Source organism: Phaseolus vulgaris, chromosome 7, assembly GCF_000499845.2.
Source record: "Phaseolus vulgaris cultivar G19833 chromosome 7, P. vulgaris v2.0, whole genome shotgun sequence".
Lineage (NCBI taxonomy): Eukaryota > Viridiplantae > Streptophyta > Magnoliopsida > Fabales > Fabaceae > Phaseolus > Phaseolus vulgaris.
In genome coordinates this window covers 10,761,327-10,783,999 of record NC_023753.2, presented here as the reverse complement: position 1 = coordinate 10,783,999, position 22,673 = coordinate 10,761,327, and the positions used below count along the sequence as shown (strand labels likewise).

Genomic DNA, 22,673 nt, shown 5'->3' with positions numbered 1-22,673 from the left:
AATCAGTTAGCTTGGACTCTATTATATGATATTAGGGTTGTTCATGACTACTGGATGTGGACCATCACTCAGCTATTGGATCTCGGCTTCTACGTCCAGGATCACTCTCAGGTGGGTGTGTATACCTGCAAGGGGCTCCGATGATAAAGTCATAATCAGTTTGTTTGATTATTAGATAAAAACACTCTACTTACCTGTTAAACAAATCACTTATTTATAGTGGTTGTTGTTGGGCTTTAACTTGATTGGGCTTTTACTTTTCACACATTGCAATTACTAAGTATATTTTTAGTGTTTTGGGTCTATTTGTTGGACTTTGATACAATGTTATTTTATTCTATTATTTATTTATATTATTTTAAATTTCAATATTCTAACGACCTTTTGGCCTTTTGGCCTCTCGGCCTAGTAAGTATAAGAAATAATTCAATTATTCCTTTCGGTCTCTCAGCTTAGTAAGTACACTAGCCCCCAGGCATGAGGATTTTGGAAATGAAGAAATGTCGATAAGAATCACCAATTTTCCTTCTTTAAAAAATCCATCTATTGAGCTTTCAACTCGGTGTTTGCTAATTTCAAAAAAGCTTAAGAAAGAAGCTATAAATAGTGTTTCTACCACTGAGCATGAAAATTTAAAGAGAGAGATTGTTGAATCCGGGAAGAGTCTTCAACCTGCTCTTGATGCCAATTTGGCTTTAACTGCTCAAATTAAAGAGATTTTAGATGTTCATTCTTGTTATGATGCCGAGAAGGAGTCTTTTTAAAGACGAAATTGCTACCTTGGTTGTCGAAAGATTTTCCTTGCAAGCCGAGAATGAAAAATTGAAAGAAGGTTTAAACGATTTATCTGCTTCGAAACATGCTGATGGTAAGAAGATAAATCAGTTGGAGAAAGATTTAGAAGAAGCCCAAAGTTTTGTAATAGAACAACATCAGTTGGGTTTTTCTAAATCTCTCCAGCAAGCCGAATACTTTTACAAAATTCCTTTGAATACAGGCAATTTTGATGTTCAAAAAGATTTTTATAACGACAACCTCATTCCAATTGGAGAAATACCTTATGAAGAAGGTCAAGAAGAAGAAGCCGCCAATGATGATGATGCTATAGTGGATGTTGAATGATTAAGATCATTCTCTTTTGTTGGTTTTTGACGTACTTCCAGGTTATTAGTTACCGATTTTGTATGCTTTGTTATATTTAATATAATAGTTTTAGCATCATTATTTTATTCTTATTTTCCTTTCGGCCTCTCGGCCTAGTAAACTTATAAAACAACTCATGTAAAAATGATTAATTGTTTTAAGCTTACATTTTAAACGAAATATGCTTACGACTTTTCAACCTCTCGACGTTTTCAACTTATGATAAAAAAAATCATGTAAAGATAGTTAAATGATCTTAAACCTTTCGATCTCTCAACCATTTGACATTTTCAACATATCAACTTATGATAAAATAAATCATGTAAAGATGGTTAAATGGTCTCAAACCTTTCGACCTCTAACCCATTTGACATTTTCAACATATCAACTTATGATAAAATAAATCATGTAAAAATAGTTGAATGGTATGAAGCCTTTCGACCTCTAGGATATTTGACGTTTTCGACATATCAACTTGTGATAAAATAAATCATGTAAAGATGGTTAATGGTCTTAAACCTTTCGACCTCTCGACCTTTCCAAACAAATCATGAAAAAATGATTAGATGGTTTTATTCGAGAGCTTATATTTAGTTAAGAACATTTAGTTTAACAAGATAAGTTATTTTCCAAAACGAATTCACTTATATTGAAAACATTTTTTGTCGAGAGATTTGTGTTTTCTCTTAAGCCGAGAGATTCAACTTAAATAAAATAAGTTTTTCTTGAAGGAGAATTTACTTACGCTGAAAAACATCTTTGGCCGAGAGTTTTGAAGTGTTGGATTATGTAGATTTGTCTTAGAAGGGATTTGCTTATGGTGAAAATTTTGAAATGTATTTCTCTTGGGAGAGATTCACCTGGAATGAAAACTTCCTTGGCCGAGAGTTCAGGAGCATTAGATTATATAAGTTTCTTCTTGAGAGAGATTCACCTGGAGTGAAAACTTTGAAATGTATTTCTTTCGGGAGGGATTCACCTGGTGTGAAAACTTCCTTGGCCGAGAGTTTTGGAGCATTAGATTATATAAGTTTCTTCTCAAAAGGGATTCACATGGAGTGAAAACTTTGAAATGTATTTCTATTGGGAGGGATTCACCTGGAGTGAAAACTTTGAAAAGTATTTCTCTCGAAAAAGATTCACCAGGAGTGAAAACTTCCTTGGTTGAGAGTTTTGACTTGACTGAAATAAGTTTTCTCTCAGGAGGGATTCAGTTGGAGTGAAAATTTCCTTGACCGAGAGTTGTTACTTTTCGTTCTTGAAGTAAGAGAATGACAACATGCTTTTAGAAATGATTTCTTCATTAAACAGTTCAATCTAAAGAGGGATTCTCTTTTGGAATGAGAAAGCATCCTTGACCGAGAGGTATTATGTACATTGGTTGAGTATGTTAGAATATATGGCCTTAAACGAGGGGGGGGGGGGTGAATTGTTTAAGAAGGATTTTTGCAAACTTTTAACCTTAGAATGAAAATTCTTTGAAAGCACCTTGATTAAGCATTCAGTTTTTCCAAAACAATCAGCAAAAGCACAAAGCTGGAAAAACAATCGGTTGTTTTAGCGAAACAATCGGTTGTTTATACCAGTTCCAAAAAATCAAAACTGAATTAAAGAGATAGGGATAGAGAAATTGTACACAGTTGTTTATACCGGTTCACTCCAAACAAGAGCTACATCCAGTCTTCTCAGAAACCCTGAGGATATCCACTAAGCAATCACCACTTGATCACTTACACCACAACCAAGAGAATGACCTTGAACACCTCAAGAAACACACTCTCCTTGGCCAACACTAAGATTGTTGATCTTGAACACCTCAAGAACACACAACCAATCTCAGCAAAACACACACACGAAATGTTCAGCAGTTTACAAAGATTACACTTGTTACAGATGAATATCTGAAATCAATACAAGTAGAATCCTATTCAGCACCTTGATCAATCTCTCAACTCTTAAGCAATCTCAGAACTCTTTGAAAAACTCTTAGTTCAAAACTTTGTTTCAAGATTCTTAAAACGTAAAACAGTTTTTCAGAATATATCTAAGAATATAGTTTGTTATCAAATCTTAACAAACTCTTAATTGCATTTAAAACAGATTGGTCAAAGCATTTAATGACTGGAGCGTATTCAGTTAAAGCATTTAAAGCTCAGTCAAAGAAAACAGTTTTTCTGTTATGGTTTCAAAACAAACAATCGATTGTTTCCTCGAATCAATCGGTTGCTTTGTTACTTAACAAAATTCACCATTCAAAAACAGTTTTCAAACTTTCTCAAAACATCTAAGTGTAAACAATCGGTTGTTTCGATAAAACAATCGGTTGTTTCAACTTAGTTTGAAAAACATTTTACTTTGTTAAAATTGAGATGCTAATTGCTTTGAGATTTAATCTAAGGGTTGATTACAACATTAAACTACCCCAGAACAAAGCTTAAACCAGCACAACAGCATCAAGCAAAGCAGAGGCTTCATCATCCTTCAAAGGATTTGGATTCTTCAAAACATTGAACACCACTTGGTTCAACAATCTCCCCCTATTTGATGAAGACAAATCCCTGGTGCTTGTGTTGTACTGATTAAATCTGAAGCAGTTCCTACAGAGAAAGCATTCATACTATCCAAAGCTTCTTACAACAGCAAGTTAGATTACAACTCTTTAAACATAATAAACAATCGGTTGTTTACACGAAACAATCGGTTGTTTCTATCAGCAGCAACAGAAAACACTTTTATACTTAGAGATTTAAACATTTTATTGCATATAAGACACAGATATACAAGAACCAATAATTCTCCCCCTATTTGTCTTCACAAATAGACTTTAACATGTATCAAAGACAAATTTAAGAGAGATTATTAAGATCAAGAATACCTAACTCATTTCTCAAGAAGAAAAACCTCTCTTTTGGCAAAGGCTTTGTGAAGATGTCAGCTAGCTACAGTTTGGTCTCCACAAACTTTACTTCACAGTTCCCATTTTGCACATGATCTCTGATGAAATGATGTCTTATTTCAATATGTTTGGTCTTTGAGTGTTGGATTTGATTTTTGGTAAGATTTATTGCACTTGTGTTATCACACATCAAAGGAACTTTGTTGATTTGTAAACCAAAATCTGCAAGTTGTTGTTTGAGCAATAGGATCTGTGCACAGCAGCTACCAACAACTATATATTCTGCCTCAACAGTAGAGAGAGCAACACATGCTTGCTTCTTGCTATGCCATGAGATTAGGCTTGAGCCAAGAAGGTGACAAGTGCCACTTGTGCTCTTTCTATCTAGCTTGCAACCTGCAAAGTCAGAATCTGAATAACCAATTAAATGTATTGGAGAATGAGAAGGATACCATAGTCCTACAGATGATGTTCCTTTGAGATATTTCAAAATCCTTTTTGCAGCTTTGAAGTGTGACTCTTTAGGATTTGCTTGATATCTTGCACATAGACACACCGCAAACATGATGTCCGGCCTACTTGCTGTTAGATAAAGCAATGATCCAATCAAACCTCTGTATTTTGTTTGATCTATACTCTTTCCAGCAGCATCTGCATCCATGTAGCAGCTTGATGGCATTGGAGTGCTTGCCTCTTTGCAATTCTCCATTTCAAACTTTTTGAGAATTTCCTTGCAATACTTTGATTGACTTAAGAAGATCCCATCTTTTGTTTGTTTAACCTGCAATCCAAGAAAGAAAGATAGTTCTCCCATCATAGACATTTCAAACTCACCTTTCATTGCAGCCACAAATTCTTCACACAACCTATCTTGTGTAGCACCAAAGATGTCATCAACATAGATTTGCACAAGAATTATTTTTGCATTTGACTTCTTGTTAAAGAGAGTCTTGTCTACCATTCCTCTTTCATAACCATGAGATAGCAGAAAGTTGCTAAGCCTCTCATACCACTGCCTTGGAGTTTGTTTCAGTCCATACAAAGCTTTCTTCAACTTGAAGACATGGTTGGGATACTTGTGATCTTCAAAACCCGGTGGTTGATCTACATAGACTTCCTCATTGATGTAGTCATTCAAGAAGGCACTCTTTACATCCATTTGGAAGAGTTTAAAACCACTCATACATGCAAAAGCCAGCAGCAGCCTCACAACCTCCAATCTAGCCACAGGAGCAAAGGTTTCACCATAGTCTATGCCCTCTTCTTGATTGTAGCCTTTGGCAACTAGCCTTGCTTTGTTTCTAGTGATCACTCCATCCTCATCTAGCTTGTTCGTGAAAACCCATTTTAAACCAATAATATTCATTTCATTAGTTTTAGGGACAAGAAACCATACCTCATTTCTTTCAAATTGGTTTAGCTCTTCATGCATAGCTTCAACCCACTTCTCATCCTTGAGAGCTTCTTCAATTGACTTTGGTTCAATTTGAGAAACAAAAGTCGTGTGCCTGCAGTAGTTTGAGATGGAGCTACGTGTGGAGACACCTTCCTTTATCTGCCCTATGATGTTATCCACTGAGAGATCTCTAGGAATCCTCCACTCTTTGGGCAGCTCACTCTGTTGCAGAATTTCAATCGGTTGTTTCTGCGAATCAACCAGTTGTTTTTCTGCACAGATATCCAGCTTTTCCAAATTGATGCTTTGTTCGTCTTCCTCAGCACTGATCTTTGGGTTCTCACTGATTTTGCGATCTACCTCATCAAAGACTACATGAACTGATTCTTCTACAGTCATCAATCTTTTGTTGTAGACTCTATATGCATGGCTTGTGAGAGAATAACCAATGAAAATGCCAAGGTCAGCTTTCTCATCAAACTTTCCCAAGCTTTCCTTTCCATTGTTGAGAACGAAACAGCTACAACCAAAGACTTTGAGGTGACTGATGTTAGGCTTCCTTCCATTGAAAAGTTCATATGGAGTTTTCTTCAAAATGGGCCTTATAAGCACCCTATTCATCACATAACAAGAGGTGCTCACTGCATCTGCCCAAAAATACTTAGGAAGTGATGACTCACTAAGCATTGTCCTTGCAAGCTCTTCAAGAGATTTGTTCTTCCTCTCTACAACTCCATTTTGTTGTGGTGTTCTTGGAGCAGAGAAATTATGTAGAATCCCCAACTTCTCACAAAACTTTGCAAACTTCTCATTTTGGAATTCTCCTCGATGGTCACTCCTTATGGAGCCTATGTTGCTGTTCTTTGTGTTTTCAAGCCTTATTGCTAACTTTTTGAATGCAGCAAAGGCATCACTCTTTGATTCCAAGAACAAAGTCCAAGAGTACCTAGAGAAATCATCAACAATAACAAGAGCATAATAATTTCCACCAAGACTCATAGTTCTAGAGGGTCCAAAGAGATCCATGTGAAGGAGTTCAAAAGGTCTCAATGAAGAGACAATATTTTTGGTTTGAAAAGAACTTTTCACTTGTTTCCCCTTTTGGCAAGCTTCACAAATGTGATCCCTCTTAAACTTGAGTTTTGGCAGCCCAATCACAAGATCTTTTGATATTAGCTTGTTCAAATGATTCATGTGAATATGAGCAATTCTTCTATGCCAAAGCCAAGATTCATCTTGCTTGGATAGAAGACATCCAATTGAACATGGTGAAGAGATATCTAGAAGATACACATTATTAACTCTCTTACCTACCAACATTACCTCTTTGGTGTTGGGTAGATAGATTTCACATGTGTTTGTCTTGAACATCACTTGATACCCCTTGTCACATAGTTGGCTAATACTAAGAAGATTATGCTTTAGGCCTTCAACAAAGAGCACATCATGAATCACCAAGATGCTTTCATCTCCTATGGATCCTTTTCCAAGAATTCTTCCTTTGTTGTTGTCTCCATAGGTGACATGACCCTCTTGCTTGAAGGATTCTCAGGAACTTTGATTTGTCCCCTGTCATATGCTTGGAGCATCCACTGTCCAAGTACCAAAGTTGTTTTCTTTCCTCCAAGATGTCCTACAAAAAAGATTTTCAAGTACATAGGTTTGGTCCCCTTATGAATGTGGGTCCATTTGGTTTATACTCATCAATACAAGCTTTATTTTTCTTGGGAATCCACTTCATAAGCCCTTTAGGAACAACATGTTTTCTGATTTTACAGAATCGCACAGAATGACCTCTTTTCATGCAATAGAAGCATGTAACAATCGGTTGTTTCGATGGTCCAATCGATTGTTTTTCTGGCATTTTCGAAAATGATTTTGAAAATCTATCTTGCTTGTTTTGTGGATTAAAACCCAATCCAGATTTTCCAAAAACACAATTTTGAGATGCTAGCACACTCTCAAAGTTAGATTGGCCTTTAGAAAGCTTATCCACTGTTTTAACAAGATAATGGACCTTCTTTTCAAGATTTTCGCAATTATCACAAACTAGAGTATCACACTTGCAAGAGGAGTTTTTGTAAATGATTTCCAGATTTTCAAAATCCATTTTTGAATTTTCTAAATCCTCTTCCAGTGCCTTTACTCCGTTTTCAAGCCAACTATTCTTTTCTTTCAATCAATTGTTCAAGAGAGCCAATCGGTTGGCTTCTTCATGAGTTTCTTGAAAGGCTTGAAGCAATTGACCATAATTTTCAGAGTTTGAAGAGTTTGATGAACTTACACTACATGAGTCATCCTCCCTTCTGGCCATTAAGCAAAGATTGAGGCTTTTTCTTGTTTTGCCTTTTCTTTCTTCTTGCTTGACTCTTTGTCATTGCTTCCTTTGGTTCATGAGCAGCCTTGAGTGTCTCCCACATTTCCTTAGTAGTTTTGCACTTTGATATTCTGAAAAATTCATTAGTTTCTAGTGCAGAAGCTATAATATTTTGAGCAGACTTATCAAGCTGAGCCATCTTACATTCATCATCTGTCCATTTGGACAAAGGTTTTGTAAAGAAAGCATTTTCCTTTTTGAACTTTGGAATGTAAGGACCATTCTCAATTGAGTCCCTAATTCTTTGATCAATGGATTCAATAAAGATTTTCATTCTTGCTTCCCAAAACTTATAATTCAATCCACAGAATAAAGGTGGTTTGTAGATTGAAGCACCCTCCTCAAAAGATAGTTTTCCAGCCATAGAAAAAAGATTTTTAGATCAACTTGAATAACTTTCAAGAACCAAGCTCTTGATGCCAATTGTTAGAATATATGGCCTTAAACAAGACGGGGGTGAATTGTTTAAGAAGGATTTTTGCAAACTTTTAACCTTAGAATGAAAATTCTTTGAAAGCACCTTGATTAAGCATTCAGTTTTTCCAAAACAATCAGCAAAAGCACAAAGCTGGAAAAACAATCGGTTGTTTTAGCGAAACAATCGGTTGTTTATACCAGTTCCAAAAAATCAAAACTGAATTAAAGAGATAGGGATAGAGAAATTGTACACAGTTGTTTATACTGGTTCACTCCAAACAAGAGCTACATCCAGTCTTCTCAGAAACCCTGAGGATATCCACTAAGCAATCACCACTTGATCACTTACACCACAACCAAGAGAATGACCCTAAACACCTCAAGAAACACACTCTCCTTGGCCAACACTAAGATTGTTGATCTTGAACACCTCAAGAACACACAACCAATCTCAGCAAAACACACACACAAAATGTTCAGCAGTTTACAAAGATTACACTTGTTACAAATTAATATCTGAAATCAATACAAGTAGAATCCTATTCAGCACCTTGATCAATCTCTCAACTCTTAAGCAATTTCAGAACTCTTTGAAAAACTCTTAGTTCAAAACTTTGTTTCAAGATTCTTAAAACATAAAACAGTTTTTCAGAATATATCTAAGAATATAGTTTGTTATCAAATCTTAACAAACTCTTAATTGCATTTAAAACAGATTGGTCAAAGCATTTAATGACTGGAGCGTATTCAGTTAAAGCATTTAAAGCTCAGTCAAAGAAAACAGTTTTTCTGTTATGGTTTCAAAACAAACAATCGATTGTTTCCTCGAATCAATCGGTTGTTTTGTTACTTAACAAAATTCACCATTCAAAAACAGTTTTCAAACTTTCTCAAAACACCTAAGTGTAAACAATCGGTTGTTTCGACAAAACAATCGGTTGTTTCAACTTAGTTTGAAAAACATTTTACTTTGTTAAAATTGAGATGCTAATTGCTTTGAGATTTAATCTAAGGGTTGATTACAACATTAAACTACCCCAGAACAAAGCTTAAACCAGCACAACAACATCAAGCAAAGCAGAGGCTTCATCATCCTTCAAAGGATTTGGATTCTTCAAACCATTGAACCCCACTTGGTTCAACAGAGTCTTGATACTATTCATAGAAGTCTTCTTTGCCTGGCTAACTTGGATAACGAATCTACTCTTGAATTTTGTTCTATCAGAATATGCTCAATTTTGAGCTTGTTGAACTTTTGCTTGATATTTAAAACTTTATGATAATATTGTAACAACAAATGATCTTTTACCTGGTACTCACCTCTTATATGTCCTATAGTTAATTGAGAATCGCTTCTGCAATCATTGCTCTCATGTCCCTAGCAAGCAACAAACCTGCAATTAAAGCTTCATATTTCGTTTCGAGTTGGAAATTTCTCGACCTTTCCAACACTATTCCTGCTTTGCTTCCTTTCTTGTTTGATGACCCATCTATGTATAAAGTCCACGTGTCTCCTTCCAATGGTGTTGTCGGCAACTCGATGATGAAATCTGCAAGAGATTGTGCTTTGATTATTCCTCTCGACTCATATTTTATTCCAAACTCTGAAAGCTCGATTGACCACGCTACCATTCTTCATGCAAGCTCTGGTTTTCTCAAAACTTTTGCTATCGGACAATCGGTTCTCACTATTATCTGATGATTTTGAAAGTATGGTCGAAGACGTCTCGCTGCATACACCAAGGTAATGGCTATTTTCTCTACAAGTTGAGACCTAGTTTCGGCATTTTGTAGGGCTCGACACACAAAGTAGATTGGCTTTTGTTTTGGGAACTCTTGGACCAAAGCTACTCCTATGGCTTCATGTGAAGTAGCTAAGTATACAATAATGGGCTGAGATGACGCTGGTTTCACTAAAATTGGGGGTTCAACTAACATTTTCTTGATCATTAGGAAGGTTTACTCACACTACTCATTCCACTTGAAAGCTTCTACTTTTCTCAACCGTTTGATTATAGGTCTCATCCTTTCGACTAGGAATGGTAAGAATCTTGCTAAGGCAATCAATCTTCCAACTAACCTCTGAATTTCTTTTAAGTTAGTTGGACTTCTCATTTTCCATATTCTTTCACACTTGTCAGGGTTTGCTTTAATCCTTCTGTTAGTCAACATAAATCCTAAGAATTTTCCACCTCTCACCCCAAAAACACGTTTACAAGGATTCAACCTTATACTTTCTTACTCTTGCAAACCTTATATCATTCCCCCTCAAGCAAACCCTTCAGAATATAGTGTTGATAAAACCTCTGATAGGCCTACTCAAACTTTGTTCGCAGCTTCTACTCCTTTGAGGAGTTTGACGATTTCTTTCTTCTCTTCTTTCGACCCTTCCCTCCCTTCTTTCATCTTATAAAAATGTTCTTACCTTCTACTCGCATACCTCATTTCCCTTTGATTTGGACTTCTTCCCCTTCTCAGTATCCCTCCATCTCTTACAAAACGCTTTAACTGCCCAACCTGAACTAACTCTTCTATTTGGTCTTTCAAAGCTATGCATTCTTCTGTGTGATGACCATGATTTCTGTTATATTGACAGTGCTTACTTTGATCAGCTTGTTCTGATGTTCGTGTTTTTCTCGATGGTGGTATTATCTCTACAACCATTGCCTATTGTAATATTCGAGCTCTATTAGTGCTTAAAGGTGTATAATGTGGAAACTTTTGTCCATGAGGTCCTTCTCTAACTCTTTTATATTTTTGCCCTTCTTCTCTTTCATTATGTTTCTTTTCAACTCCACCATGTGCCCTCACCTATTTTCGAAGCTCCCTCAACTCTTCCATTTGCATAAACTTTGTTGCACGTTGTCTCAACTCATCAAGATTAGTTGTTGGCTTTTTACAAAGGCTTTCGGCAAAAGGTCCCGACCTTAATGCCGTGATCATATGTGCATTGTTAGTTATGGACTTAGATTTTTTAGTGCAACCTTTCCAAAATGCTCCATAAACAACCTGAGTGACTCTCCTTTCTCCTGCCTTATATTCACCAAAGTGATTGAAGTCAAGTGATGTGGTTGCCTTGTAGCAAATTGTGCTCCAAACTTTTCAACAAGTGTATCAAATCAATCAATAGATAATGGTGGCAAATGAGTAAACCAACTTAAAACTGCTCCCTTTAGTGTGGTTGGAAATACTTGGCATAAGATGGTGTCACTCCAGGTATACAAGCTTATATGTGTTGTATAAATTGATATGTGTTCATCAGGGTCCGTGCTTCCATCGTACTTATCCATAGTTGTATTTTTCCAGTTCTAGACAATGGAGTCTCTATGATTGCTTCTAAAAAAGGATGTCTTCTCACAAATTTTTCCAGTTCTCGGACAATAGAGTCTCTATGTTGGTTGAACAATTTCATATGAAGTTGTGTTCAAAACTGTTTCTTCATTCAACTTCCGCTTCATATATGCATTTTCAGCTTTAACATACTCAACTTTTCTTCATTACTTTTCTTTAGAGTTTTAAACTTCTCTTGTAACCTCATCAACATAGCCATTGGCATGACATTTTGGTTGTCCTCCCGCTTGGTCTCTTCTTCTACTTGCCATTCTTCACCTCTTTAGTTAACTCGCTTCTCGACTTCATGGTGGGCGCTAAAATGTTCTTACGGGCCTTGGAAACAATTAACTCCCTCCTCTCGACTTCTCGGCTTCTCAGTCTCTTGTTGTTGACTTGGGCTTTCGGTTACTGGATCAACTAGCATGGACTCTGTTATATGTGCTTGGGCATGTTCTCGGCTACTGGATGTGGACCATCACTAAACTATTGGATTTGATTCAGCTTTCGACTTCTAGGTCCATGATCACTCTCAGGTGGGTGTGTGTACCTGCAAGGGGCTCTGATGATAAAGTCATAATCAATTTGTTTGATTATCAAATAAAAACACCCTACTTACATGTTAAACAGATCGCCTATGGTTGTTGTTAGACTTTAACTTCATTGAATTTGTACTTTTCACCCTTACAATTACTAAGTATATTTTTAATGTTTTGCACCTATTTATTAAATTTTGATACAATGTTATTTTGTTCTATTATTAATTTATATTATTTTAATTTTTTAATATTCTTGTAAGTACTAGAAATAATTCAATTACATTTTTTTAATCTCTCGGCCTAATTACATTATCCATATATAAAAGAATTTCATACACTACATGCTTATATCAAACAACAATGATTAACTGTATTTTTTTTTTATCAGCACAATGATTAACTGTATAGAAAATATTCAAATACATAAATATACTTTTAGTTATGTAAAATAAAGGAATTTCGATTCCGTTGCCTGTCTTTATTTTCTCTGTCTTTAATTTTTCTAATATTGAAAACTTTTTTTTTATCTCCTAAAATTAGTTAATTGTTTATACATATTGAAAAAAAGTTACTATTATAAGTAACATATGATAATATTGTCGTATGACGTTAAACGCGACACTTAAAAAAACATAAAATTAGTAAAATAAATGTTATTATTTATTTTAAAATGAATATTAAAAAAATAAACAAATTAAAAATAAAGAAAAATATTTTATAAAAGCTAAATCAAAATTTCACACATTTGATAAAGATTAAGAATAGTTATTGTACCGGTATGGGCGAGACCGACCCCTTGTCTCCCTGACCGAGATTCACCTGGCCGCCCGAGACCCGGTCTACCTGACCGAGACCAGGAAACCCTGGCCGAGACCTAAGAGACTTGGTCGAGAGGACGAGGCTGATGGTCTACCCGATCAAGACTGGGGAAGCCTGACTGAGACGACCGGGACCATGGAATCCTGCCCAACGGCCGACCCATATTACCGTTAATGCTCAAACCAAGGTCAGTTAAGTTAATCTGTCATTAAGAATTAGGTAATACAACCCTAAGCAGGATCCACTCCGATAAACGGGCCCAACAAGGTAGACCCATTAGAATAATATAAATAGCACGCATCCCAAGGAGAAAAGGTACGTCATTTATTATTGTTCACCTACCAGAATACCATCACCCGCTTGACTAACTTGAGCGTCGGAGTGCCTTCGCACGTACCCCCACCATCCAGTGTTCACCCAAGACCGAGTGCCAAACGAGAAACAAGAGGACGAGAAGAAGAACCACAGTTCATCACCCAACAACCTGACCGACCGAAGGAAGGAGAAGAAGACTTCAATTGTTCTCTAGGTCCCATCTCCCTAGTAGAAACAATTATTTCAAATTTCATAAATAAAAACTTATTTAAATCAATACTCAAATGACAAATAAAAAGAGAAAATAAACAAATTCCATAAATTAAAACAAAATAAACAAATTTATAGAAAATAACACCGTAATCCGTAAACCTTAAGGAGAGAAATTAAAGTCAGATTAAAATAATGAAGTTGAAGAATCAGTTTTCTTCAAAGAAGAATAATTATGACTAATGAAAAGCATAGGGATGAGAAGATATTTAGTTATGGTAAAATAATTAAATAATTAATTATTGTAAAATTATATTATTAGATTTATATACAGGTAGGTTTATAATACGTAATTATAAAAAAATTAATAATTTTCATAAGTTTATAATAAATAGTTGTTTTTTACTGTAAATAGTTAATTAATTTAAAAATAATTACAAAATTTAAAAGATAAAATAATGAAATAAAATATATTAATAAATTAAAATCAATAATGCATTTTATATACTAAAATAAAAAGTTTAAAATGAAAAAAATATCTTTATTAATACATGTGTATTCACATTTTTATTACATTAAAAAATATGCAATTTTATTATTTTAATGAATATTTAATTAAAAAATACAATTAAAGTTCTATAAAAATGATATTAAAAAAATTATAATCGTTATTTTTAAAAATAGAGATTAGTTATTTATTTTATTAAACAAATAATATTTTTTTTGTATCTAATTAAAAGATAACATAAAAAGAAATTAATAAATGACATCCTAGTAGATTATAAACAACTTTATGGAGCTTTATTTTAAAATATATAAAATTAAAATTGATATGATTATTATATATTATATATGGACACAGGTGCAATATCACTTAGGTTTTGCTATTTAAAATAATATACAAATTAGTTTTAATCAACAAATATACTTAATTATGAAATAATAAATGATTGTTAAGAAATAAAAAATTATTGTTAACAGTAAAAAAAATATTTTTAAGAAATAATTTAAAAGTAAAAGAATTTAAGGAAGAAAATTATATGAATTTATTATTAATAGAAAACAGTGCTCTCCGGCTGACTTCCTAAAGTGGAGGGAGCATAAAGAATGAGATTGACCATTCCCTATTTTGAAGTTGAAACACAAAAAGAATTGCTGGTGAAGCTTCTGACATTTGTCACTTTCCACACTTTCGCTTTCAACTCTCTCCCAATCCCACTCCACGAACCGTTTTATTTTCCTCCACCCTGCTTTTCATTGCACCTCATTCGCACACTCTTCTCCCTCTCTCTCTCTCTCTCTCTCCTCACCGCCATGACGCGTCTCAGGAAACTCGGCACTGTCACTGTCACCGCCATCGCCGCCGTGTACGGCGGGGCTGTCATTCTGCACGATCCTCTAATATCCGCCAGCGACTATGGAGGCAATCACCGCCTCGAGGCCCTACGAAAGAAGGTACACCACCCCGGCGCCGTCGTGCCGGCCAGGGAGGCGCAGCAGTCGGTGCTCGCAGCCGCCTGCAAGTCTAATCCGCTAGATGTTCTCGTCATCGGAGGCGGCGCTACCGGTTCCGGCGCCGCCCTCGACGCCGTGACGCGAGGACTCAGTGTCGGGCTCGTGGAGAGGGAGGATTTCGCCGCGGGAACTTCGTCTCGGTCCACGAAGCTCCTTCATGGAGGTACATTGTTGCGAATGGATTATGATTTGTTTATTTTGTATCACTGATGCTTTAGCAGTGATGGATAGAATTCTCTCTGCTTTTCTGTTAAATGAATTTGCATTAATGAATTCAATCGTTGTTCGGAATCGAGAGCCTTCAGTTTTAAGGAACGTTTTAAACTACAGTGGTCAGTGTGGTTTGTTGCAATATTTGATATTTCAGGAATTTTTGGACAAATGTAGCGATGCTTTCACTAATACCTGTTGTATTAAGCCTTGACGTCACGGTGGTGTTGCAGACCGTTTTTTGACCTTTATCAGTTTAAGTAGTTTTATTTTCGGTCAATTTTGTGATTATCATTTAGTTGTTTTTTTAGGTGTAATAATGTGTGAATAATGTATGTCGATTATTATGATTTGAAAAATTATTTTTAAGAAGATGATAGAACTGAACATATGCACATGGAACAACATCAATCTGTTTGAACTGGGTATATTCCAGGTTGGATATTGGCCATGATTCCTAATTAAGTATTCAAGGCTTTTGCTTCCTCATATTCCTTTTCTTTGTGTAAATCCTGCACGAGTCTACCTAACAAAAATAAGCTTTAGAGAGTTGGTACGTGGTATTAGAGCTTCTATATACAGTCAAATGATTTTCATTCTTCTAATCAAATTTGAATTTCTGTAGATTATATATATATATATATATATATATATATATATATATATATATATAACCTTTGTTAACCCTTCACCTAACAGTTTGAACTTTTGGAGGAGTTGATTGTTAGAATTTCACTTTCTTTTGCACCTTGTCAAAGCGAGGTTTTCGTGTTTAAGCACTTATCTCGTTTCTTGTTGAGATCAAGAAGCATGAGGGGGCTAAGGCCCTTGAAGATGGGGAAAGAAAGAAAGAAAGAGAATGGATAAGAGTTAGAAGCAAAAGAAGAGAATGGATAATTCGTTATCAAATTTCTTCTTAATCAAGTTGGCTGCTGCCTAATAGCTAGTGTTTTTAAGATATCATTTGCATTAGGTTTTCAGGCGGAGTTCTTCCATGTGTTCACCTGTCATTCTGTTCTGTTTATATTCCCTTCATCCCTTTTTAATTGTCGTATTTTTAAAAGATTTTGTTTTTTATCTATTATTTTTAAAGTTGAAGATAATATTAAATACTCTTTTATCAATTGTACTCTTACTATCCGCCAATGTTTCATTATATATATATATATATATATATATTCTAATGTAAAAATGAAAAAAAAGATAAAATAGGAAATCTTAAAACTTTTTTATCAGGATAAAATAAATTTATTGCATTTATTGATTTCTATATAAAAAAACTTCAACAGACAGATAAAGAGGAAAGGGGTACTTTTTTTTTAATGTTTTATTAAATTATGCACTGTTTTATTTTTTAGATTAAATTTTCTAAACACTTCTAAATCTAATATGTCAGTGTTTTTGTGAATAAGGTGTTCGATACCTGGAGAAAGCTGTCTTTAACCTTGACTACGGGCAATTCAAGTTAGTGCTTCATGCACTTGAAGAACGGAAACAGGTTATTGACAATGCACCACACCTATGTCATGCATTGCCATGCATGACTCCATGTTTTAGCTGGTTTGAAGTAGTGTACTACTGGATCGGCTTGAAAATGTATGATTTGGTCGCAGGAAGACAACTGTTGCACATATCAAGATATTATTCTACAAAAGAGTCTGCTGATCTCTTTCCCACTCTGGCAAGGAAGGTAAATGATAGAATTCTAAGGGGCACAGTTGTTTATTATGATGGGCAAATGAATGATGCACGGCTTAACGTTGGTTTGGCTTGCACTGCTGCTTTAGCTGGTGCAGCAGTGCTGAACCATGCTGAAGTTGTATCCTTACTGAAGGATGATGATGGAAAACGGATAATTGGTGCACGGATTCGGGACAATTTAACTGGTAAATATCCTTTTATTTCTATCTTTTAATAGAGACACTCGAGATTTGCTATATATATGTGTGTATATTGTATGTATGTATTTATTAGAAATTTTTTGGATAGTATATGTGAGTAGTTCAAGGAAACTTGCACTTTATATGTAAGACAATGAAATTCGAAGCATTATTGCCCTGTAGCAGATTTTTAGATTAGATTAAACTACATGTTCACAGCCTGGGTAATCCCCTTTTCCCTTAAGGGAATAAACATAAATGCTGATGAAGTAGAACTATTGGTCTCTGGTAAAGTCAAATGTGAACGGTACTCCAAGTTTTGCATCATGGATGGATGCTTATAAACAGATTTTTTACGTATAGTTTCCTATGTTTTTATTTGTATGAGCTAGGTTGGTTCACTTAAGATGTAATCAACTGGCTATTAAAATACTATTTTGGAAGTGTGAAATACTATTTGATAGAAATTAAGACAAAGAACTTGCTTCTGTGTGGGACGTATGGTAAAAGCATATACATTACAGTTTGGGAGCACGTCTTAATATGTTAGTTTTAAGAATCAAAATTAAATATTAGTTATGTATAGCTTAATAGTTAATTATTTTTTATGTAATTTTACATGCTGCAGGCAATGAGTTTGATACATATGCAAAAGTAATTGTGAATGCGGGTGGACCATTTTGTGACTCTATAAGGAAAATGGCAAACAAAAATGCACAGCAAATGATTTCTCCCAGCAGTGGGGTGCACATTATACTCCCTGATTATTATTCTCCTGAAGGAATGGGCTTAATTGTCCCTAAAACCAAGGATGGACGTGTTGTTTTTATGTTGCCATGGCTGGGAAAAACGGTTGCTGGAACTACAGATTCTAGTACTAGCATTACTTTTCTTCCAGAACCACACGAAGATGAAATACAATTTATATTGGATGCCATCTCCGGTTACCTTAATGTTAAAGTATGCTATACCTGCCAATATAGATGACTGTTTTTACTATTATTTTCTGAAGAATTGGTGTGGACAGAATACATTGATGTGATGATGTTTGATTGATTAAGTTCACACCTAGCAGGAAAAGTTATTGTGTTTTTCCTTTCTCTTATTCCTGATTTAGATTCAGAATTTAAAAATCTCATGGATATTGCTTGTTTTGAAATATGATGGATTGTCTAAACAAAAAATGGAAAAGAAAAGGAGAATGCGTTTCACATAAACCCCCTCCCTCTTCTTTTATTCTTATCTAGGTTTGTGTTTGTAATTCTTGATTAAATGATGTTAGTGAATATCCACTTAATCTACATGTTTTTTTTTTCTTCGAAAGAATTATAATTGATTTCTCCATACCTCACTGTTTGCTGATGGGGAATGAATAACGCGGTAGGTACGCCGCGCTGACGTTCTTTCTGCTTGGAGTGGCATTCGCCCATTAGCAGTGGACCCAACAGCCAAAAATACCGAGAGTATTTCAAGGGATCATGTTGTATGCGAGGATTACCCTGGGTTGGTCACCATCACTGGTGGCAAGTGGACTACCTATCGGAGGTAATTATTTAATGTGCAGCTAAAGTTTCTTTGTTGAACTGTTTTTTTCAAGTGTTGTTTCGTTAACCAAGTATGTAATTAATGATTGTTGCCTTTTTCTCAGCATTCCAGCAACATTGGTATTATTCTGACCAAAATGTCTTTTCAGCATGGCAGAAGATGCTGTTAATGCAGCTATTAAGTCTGGAAAGCTGACTCCCACCAGTGGATGTGTGACCAACAATCTCCGTCTTGTGGGTGGTGAAGGGTGGGAGCCTTCATCTTTTACAGTTCTTGCTCAACAGTATACACGCATGAAAAGTACGCATAGTGGTAAAGTTGTTCCTGGGGTAATGGATTCTGCCGCTGCAAGGCACTTGTCTCAGGCATATGGAACATTGGCTGAGCGTGTGGCTGCCATTGCTCAGGTTTGCTTGCATTACTTTATATTCCTTATTGTCAATTTCATTGAGCAACAAACATATACAAATGCATCGTAATGTAAAATAGAATATTTGATTAGTACCTTTTGTGATTTGGCGTCACGTTGGCAATTTTTTAGTTACTAGTGCTAGCAAAAGGAATATTATACTTTTTCACTCCTTTGAAAAAATTACATTTATTTTACAATCCACTTTAATAATATAATAATATATTAAAATTTTAAATTAAAAAATAAAGCAGATTTTATTAAAATATTATTATTTTAAGTTGGGAAATGAGTGTTATTTATTTGGTGGCACCACCCTTACATAAAAGAGACATGATTTGTCATAAATATGACATTTTGGATGTGGTGTAACGCATTACAAAATATTGTCAAATTTATGAGCTTTTATTTTTAGCTGATATCTATTATGGGATGTATCACGTATTAAGAGTGCTGATGTATCGAGAATCCTCCACCTATATTACAAACAAATGGAGAGAGAAATAATTTTTATTAAAATTGAACAATTTACGTGACATCAAAGTTATAAACGAGTCTGTTTCACTTTTATTTTTTTATGTATTAATAACCCATGGTATAGAGACTCAACTATTGCTGTGGATGTTATCGTATATAATTTTGCTGAGTCGTAGGGCATCTTCATAATAGTTTGGTTGCTGGTTGATGCGATTCGTGAAACTAAACAAATGGGATTGGATTTTTGTTTTCTGGACCTTCCTATTGGTGATTGTAAATAACAGTAACAGATGTTGACTGATAATAATTATGCATTTTGTAACAATAAGGATCAGGTATGAGATGGTAATATTTCTCTTAAGAGGCTTCATGCATGTTATAGGAGTTCTAGTATGTTGGTTGTTTCACAAGTGGTGCAGTTAAAATTGATTCTGTATTTTTCCTTTAAGAATGAAAGTTTAGGTAAACGACTTGCACACGGTTACCCTTATCTGGAGGCAGAAGTGGCCTACTGTGCTCGTAGTGAGTATTGTGAATCTGCTGTTGATTTCATTGCAAGGAGGACTCGTCTTGCTTTCCTTGAAACTGATGCAGCACGAAAAGCATTGCCTCGTGTGATTGAGATCTTGGCAAACGAGCACAAGTGGGACGATGCAAAGCAGAAGGAAGAGTTGGAGAAGGCTACAGAATTTTTGAGGACTTTTAAATCCTCCAAAAATGCTAAGTTCCATGATGGGAAACACAATTAGCTTTGTACTTCTGCCAAAGCATTCAATCAAATTAAGGAATCAAGGCCTTTAGTTTACACTTTACCAATCATCTTTGTATTTTGGCTTTTCATATTTATTTCTTCTTTTAATATTGCGGGTTATACAGAATAGAATTCACTTAACTGAAGCACTTTCGGTCTAAAGTTGACGTTCAAGATAGAAAAGTAGAAATCTTTTATTGAAAATAAATGAAATGAATAACTTTTCTATCTTTTTGATGTGTAATAAATGTTTTCTTTTTAATAAAATAATTCTACTTTTGTATGATTACCAAAGCCCGGACTTCTACTGTGAGGACAATGACTATATCAATTTTAAGGATAAGGAATTTTATATTTTTTATAAAATGCAAACACATTTAATATCAAATTTTGTTTCTGTTTGCTTAAATGATTTGGTTGAATAATATAATTTAAATTTATTTGAATAAAGTATTTTAATTATTATTAAATATTATATTTAACAATTTGAAAATATTAATCAATGATGTTATTCATTCTATGATGGTTCTATGATTTCCCCAGATGTTCTTAAAGTTCAAGATTGTAGACTTTTTTCTTTTCCTTTTATTCTTTATTTATTTCTCAACTCTCTTTTAGCTAGACTCTCACTACACTCCATTGACTGCTTCGAAACTGTACTGGTATGGGTGAGACCGAGATTCGATCTCCTTGATCGAGATTCATCTACATGACCGAGACTATGGAAATCTGGCCCAGACCAGGGAAACCACCACGGACGGCCCGACCGACACATAAATCCATTAATGCTCAAACCAAGGTCAGTGAAGTTAATCTATCATTAAGGATTAGGTAATACATCCATAAGTGTGATCCATTCCACTAATCAGGCCCAATAAGGTAAGTCCACTAAAATAATATAAATAGCACACATTCCAAGGAGAAAGGTATGTCATTTATTACTGTGCACCTACTCGAGTGCCGATCACCCGCTTTATTGACTTGAGCGTCGGAGTGCCTTATGTAGGTACCCCCCATTCGATATTCACCCAAGACTGAGAGCCGAAGGAGAAGCATGAAGGCGAGAAGGATCCCAATGAAACCCTAGCAAGCTGCCCGACCGAAGGAGGAAGACAAAGACTTCAATAGTTCTCTAGGTCCCATCTCCCTAGCAGGAACAATTGGCGCCCACCATGGGGTCGAGAGAAACTAGCTAAAGGAAGAAAGTAAATGGTCTCAACTAGAAGCAGGGAAAGGATGATTGAAGCTGACCAGACGATGTTGCTACTGTCTCTCTAGAGAGAGATGGCCGAGATCAAGAGAAAGACAGAAGAAACTACTCAAAAAAACGAGCAAGAAATGCAAGTTCTCTGTAGGGAGAATGAAGAGATGAAGAAGAAGCTGGGGGAGGGAGGACCTTTTGCTGTGCCGACCAATGTTGTCGGTGTTGGGTCTATTAGTGTCTAAGTTCAAGAGGGGAGGGGTGAATTGAGCTTATAAAATTTTCGCAAGAACACACAATTTTTCAGTATTCCAGAGGCAAAAAGAACAGATTGTTTTTACATGAAACAGATTGATTTTTCAGAGCAGTCTTGACACAATTTGAATTTTGTTCAATGTAAAATTGTGATCAACAGAGAGTTATGACAGAACCAGATCAGCTTAATATAGTGAGGGTGAAGGATACAACTATGCTTAGAAATCAACCAAAAATTACACAACACAAGATTTCAAGAAGTATGATCCTTTCTTAGGTTTTAATGAATGGTCAGTTTGTTCACAATCCACTTAAACCATTATATGCAGCAACCTTGTTTATGATAAGAAAACTTTAACAAATCAGGAAGAACAGTTTTCACTTAACCCAGAATTAACAGATTCAATTTCAAAAGAACAGATTTAGTTCTTGACAGAATTAAGCAAAAAACCAGAAAAGAGTGCAGGGATGAGAATACAAGATACACACGTTTTTATACTGGTTCACTCATACAGAGCTACATCCAGTCTCACCTTACCCCAAGGTGGAATTCACTAAAAACAGTACCAATCACTTACAAAACCAGCAGTTCTTGAACACTACAAGAACACCACACACAATGCTGAAAAACCCTATTTCAGCACACCTTGCACTCCAAGAAACCCTATCAAGGAGTGACTAACACCTACACCTTTACAAAACAGAATAAAGGAAAGATTACACCTGAAAAGAAGATGCAAGAACTCAAAACCAGTAGTTCAATTTGCTGCAGAACTGCACCAGCACCTTCACCAAGATTCAAGGTTTCCTAGAACAAGCACACTTGAAAATCTCTTTGGAAAACCTTTCAAAAACTCTTTCAATCCTTCTTCTCACATGGAAATTGTTTGATCTCTGTCAAAAGCGTAATTCCTCAGCACTAATTCATGTGAGAGAGACTTTTCTTTATATAGAAAACAGTTTCTAACTTCTTTTCAAAAAACAGTTG

At 35.3% G+C, this 22,673-nt stretch overlaps 1 protein-coding gene across 1 annotated transcript; it reads left to right on the top strand.

Moving 5' to 3' along the window:
- Positions 1 to 14,577: 14,577 nt before the first annotated feature.
- Positions 14,578 to 20,460, top strand: LOC137828913 (glycerol-3-phosphate dehydrogenase SDP6, mitochondrial). The gene is made up of 6 exons (XM_068635666.1): positions 14,578 to 15,120; positions 16,580 to 17,053; positions 17,676 to 18,007; positions 18,432 to 18,592; positions 18,741 to 18,999; positions 19,928 to 20,460. The coding sequence occupies exons 1-6, from the start codon at positions 14,757 to 14,759 to the stop codon at positions 20,225 to 20,227; spliced, it is 1,890 nt and encodes a 629-aa protein (XP_068491767.1). The 5' UTR covers positions 14,578 to 14,756; the 3' UTR covers positions 20,228 to 20,460.
- Positions 20,461 to 22,673: the final 2,213 nt, after the last annotated feature.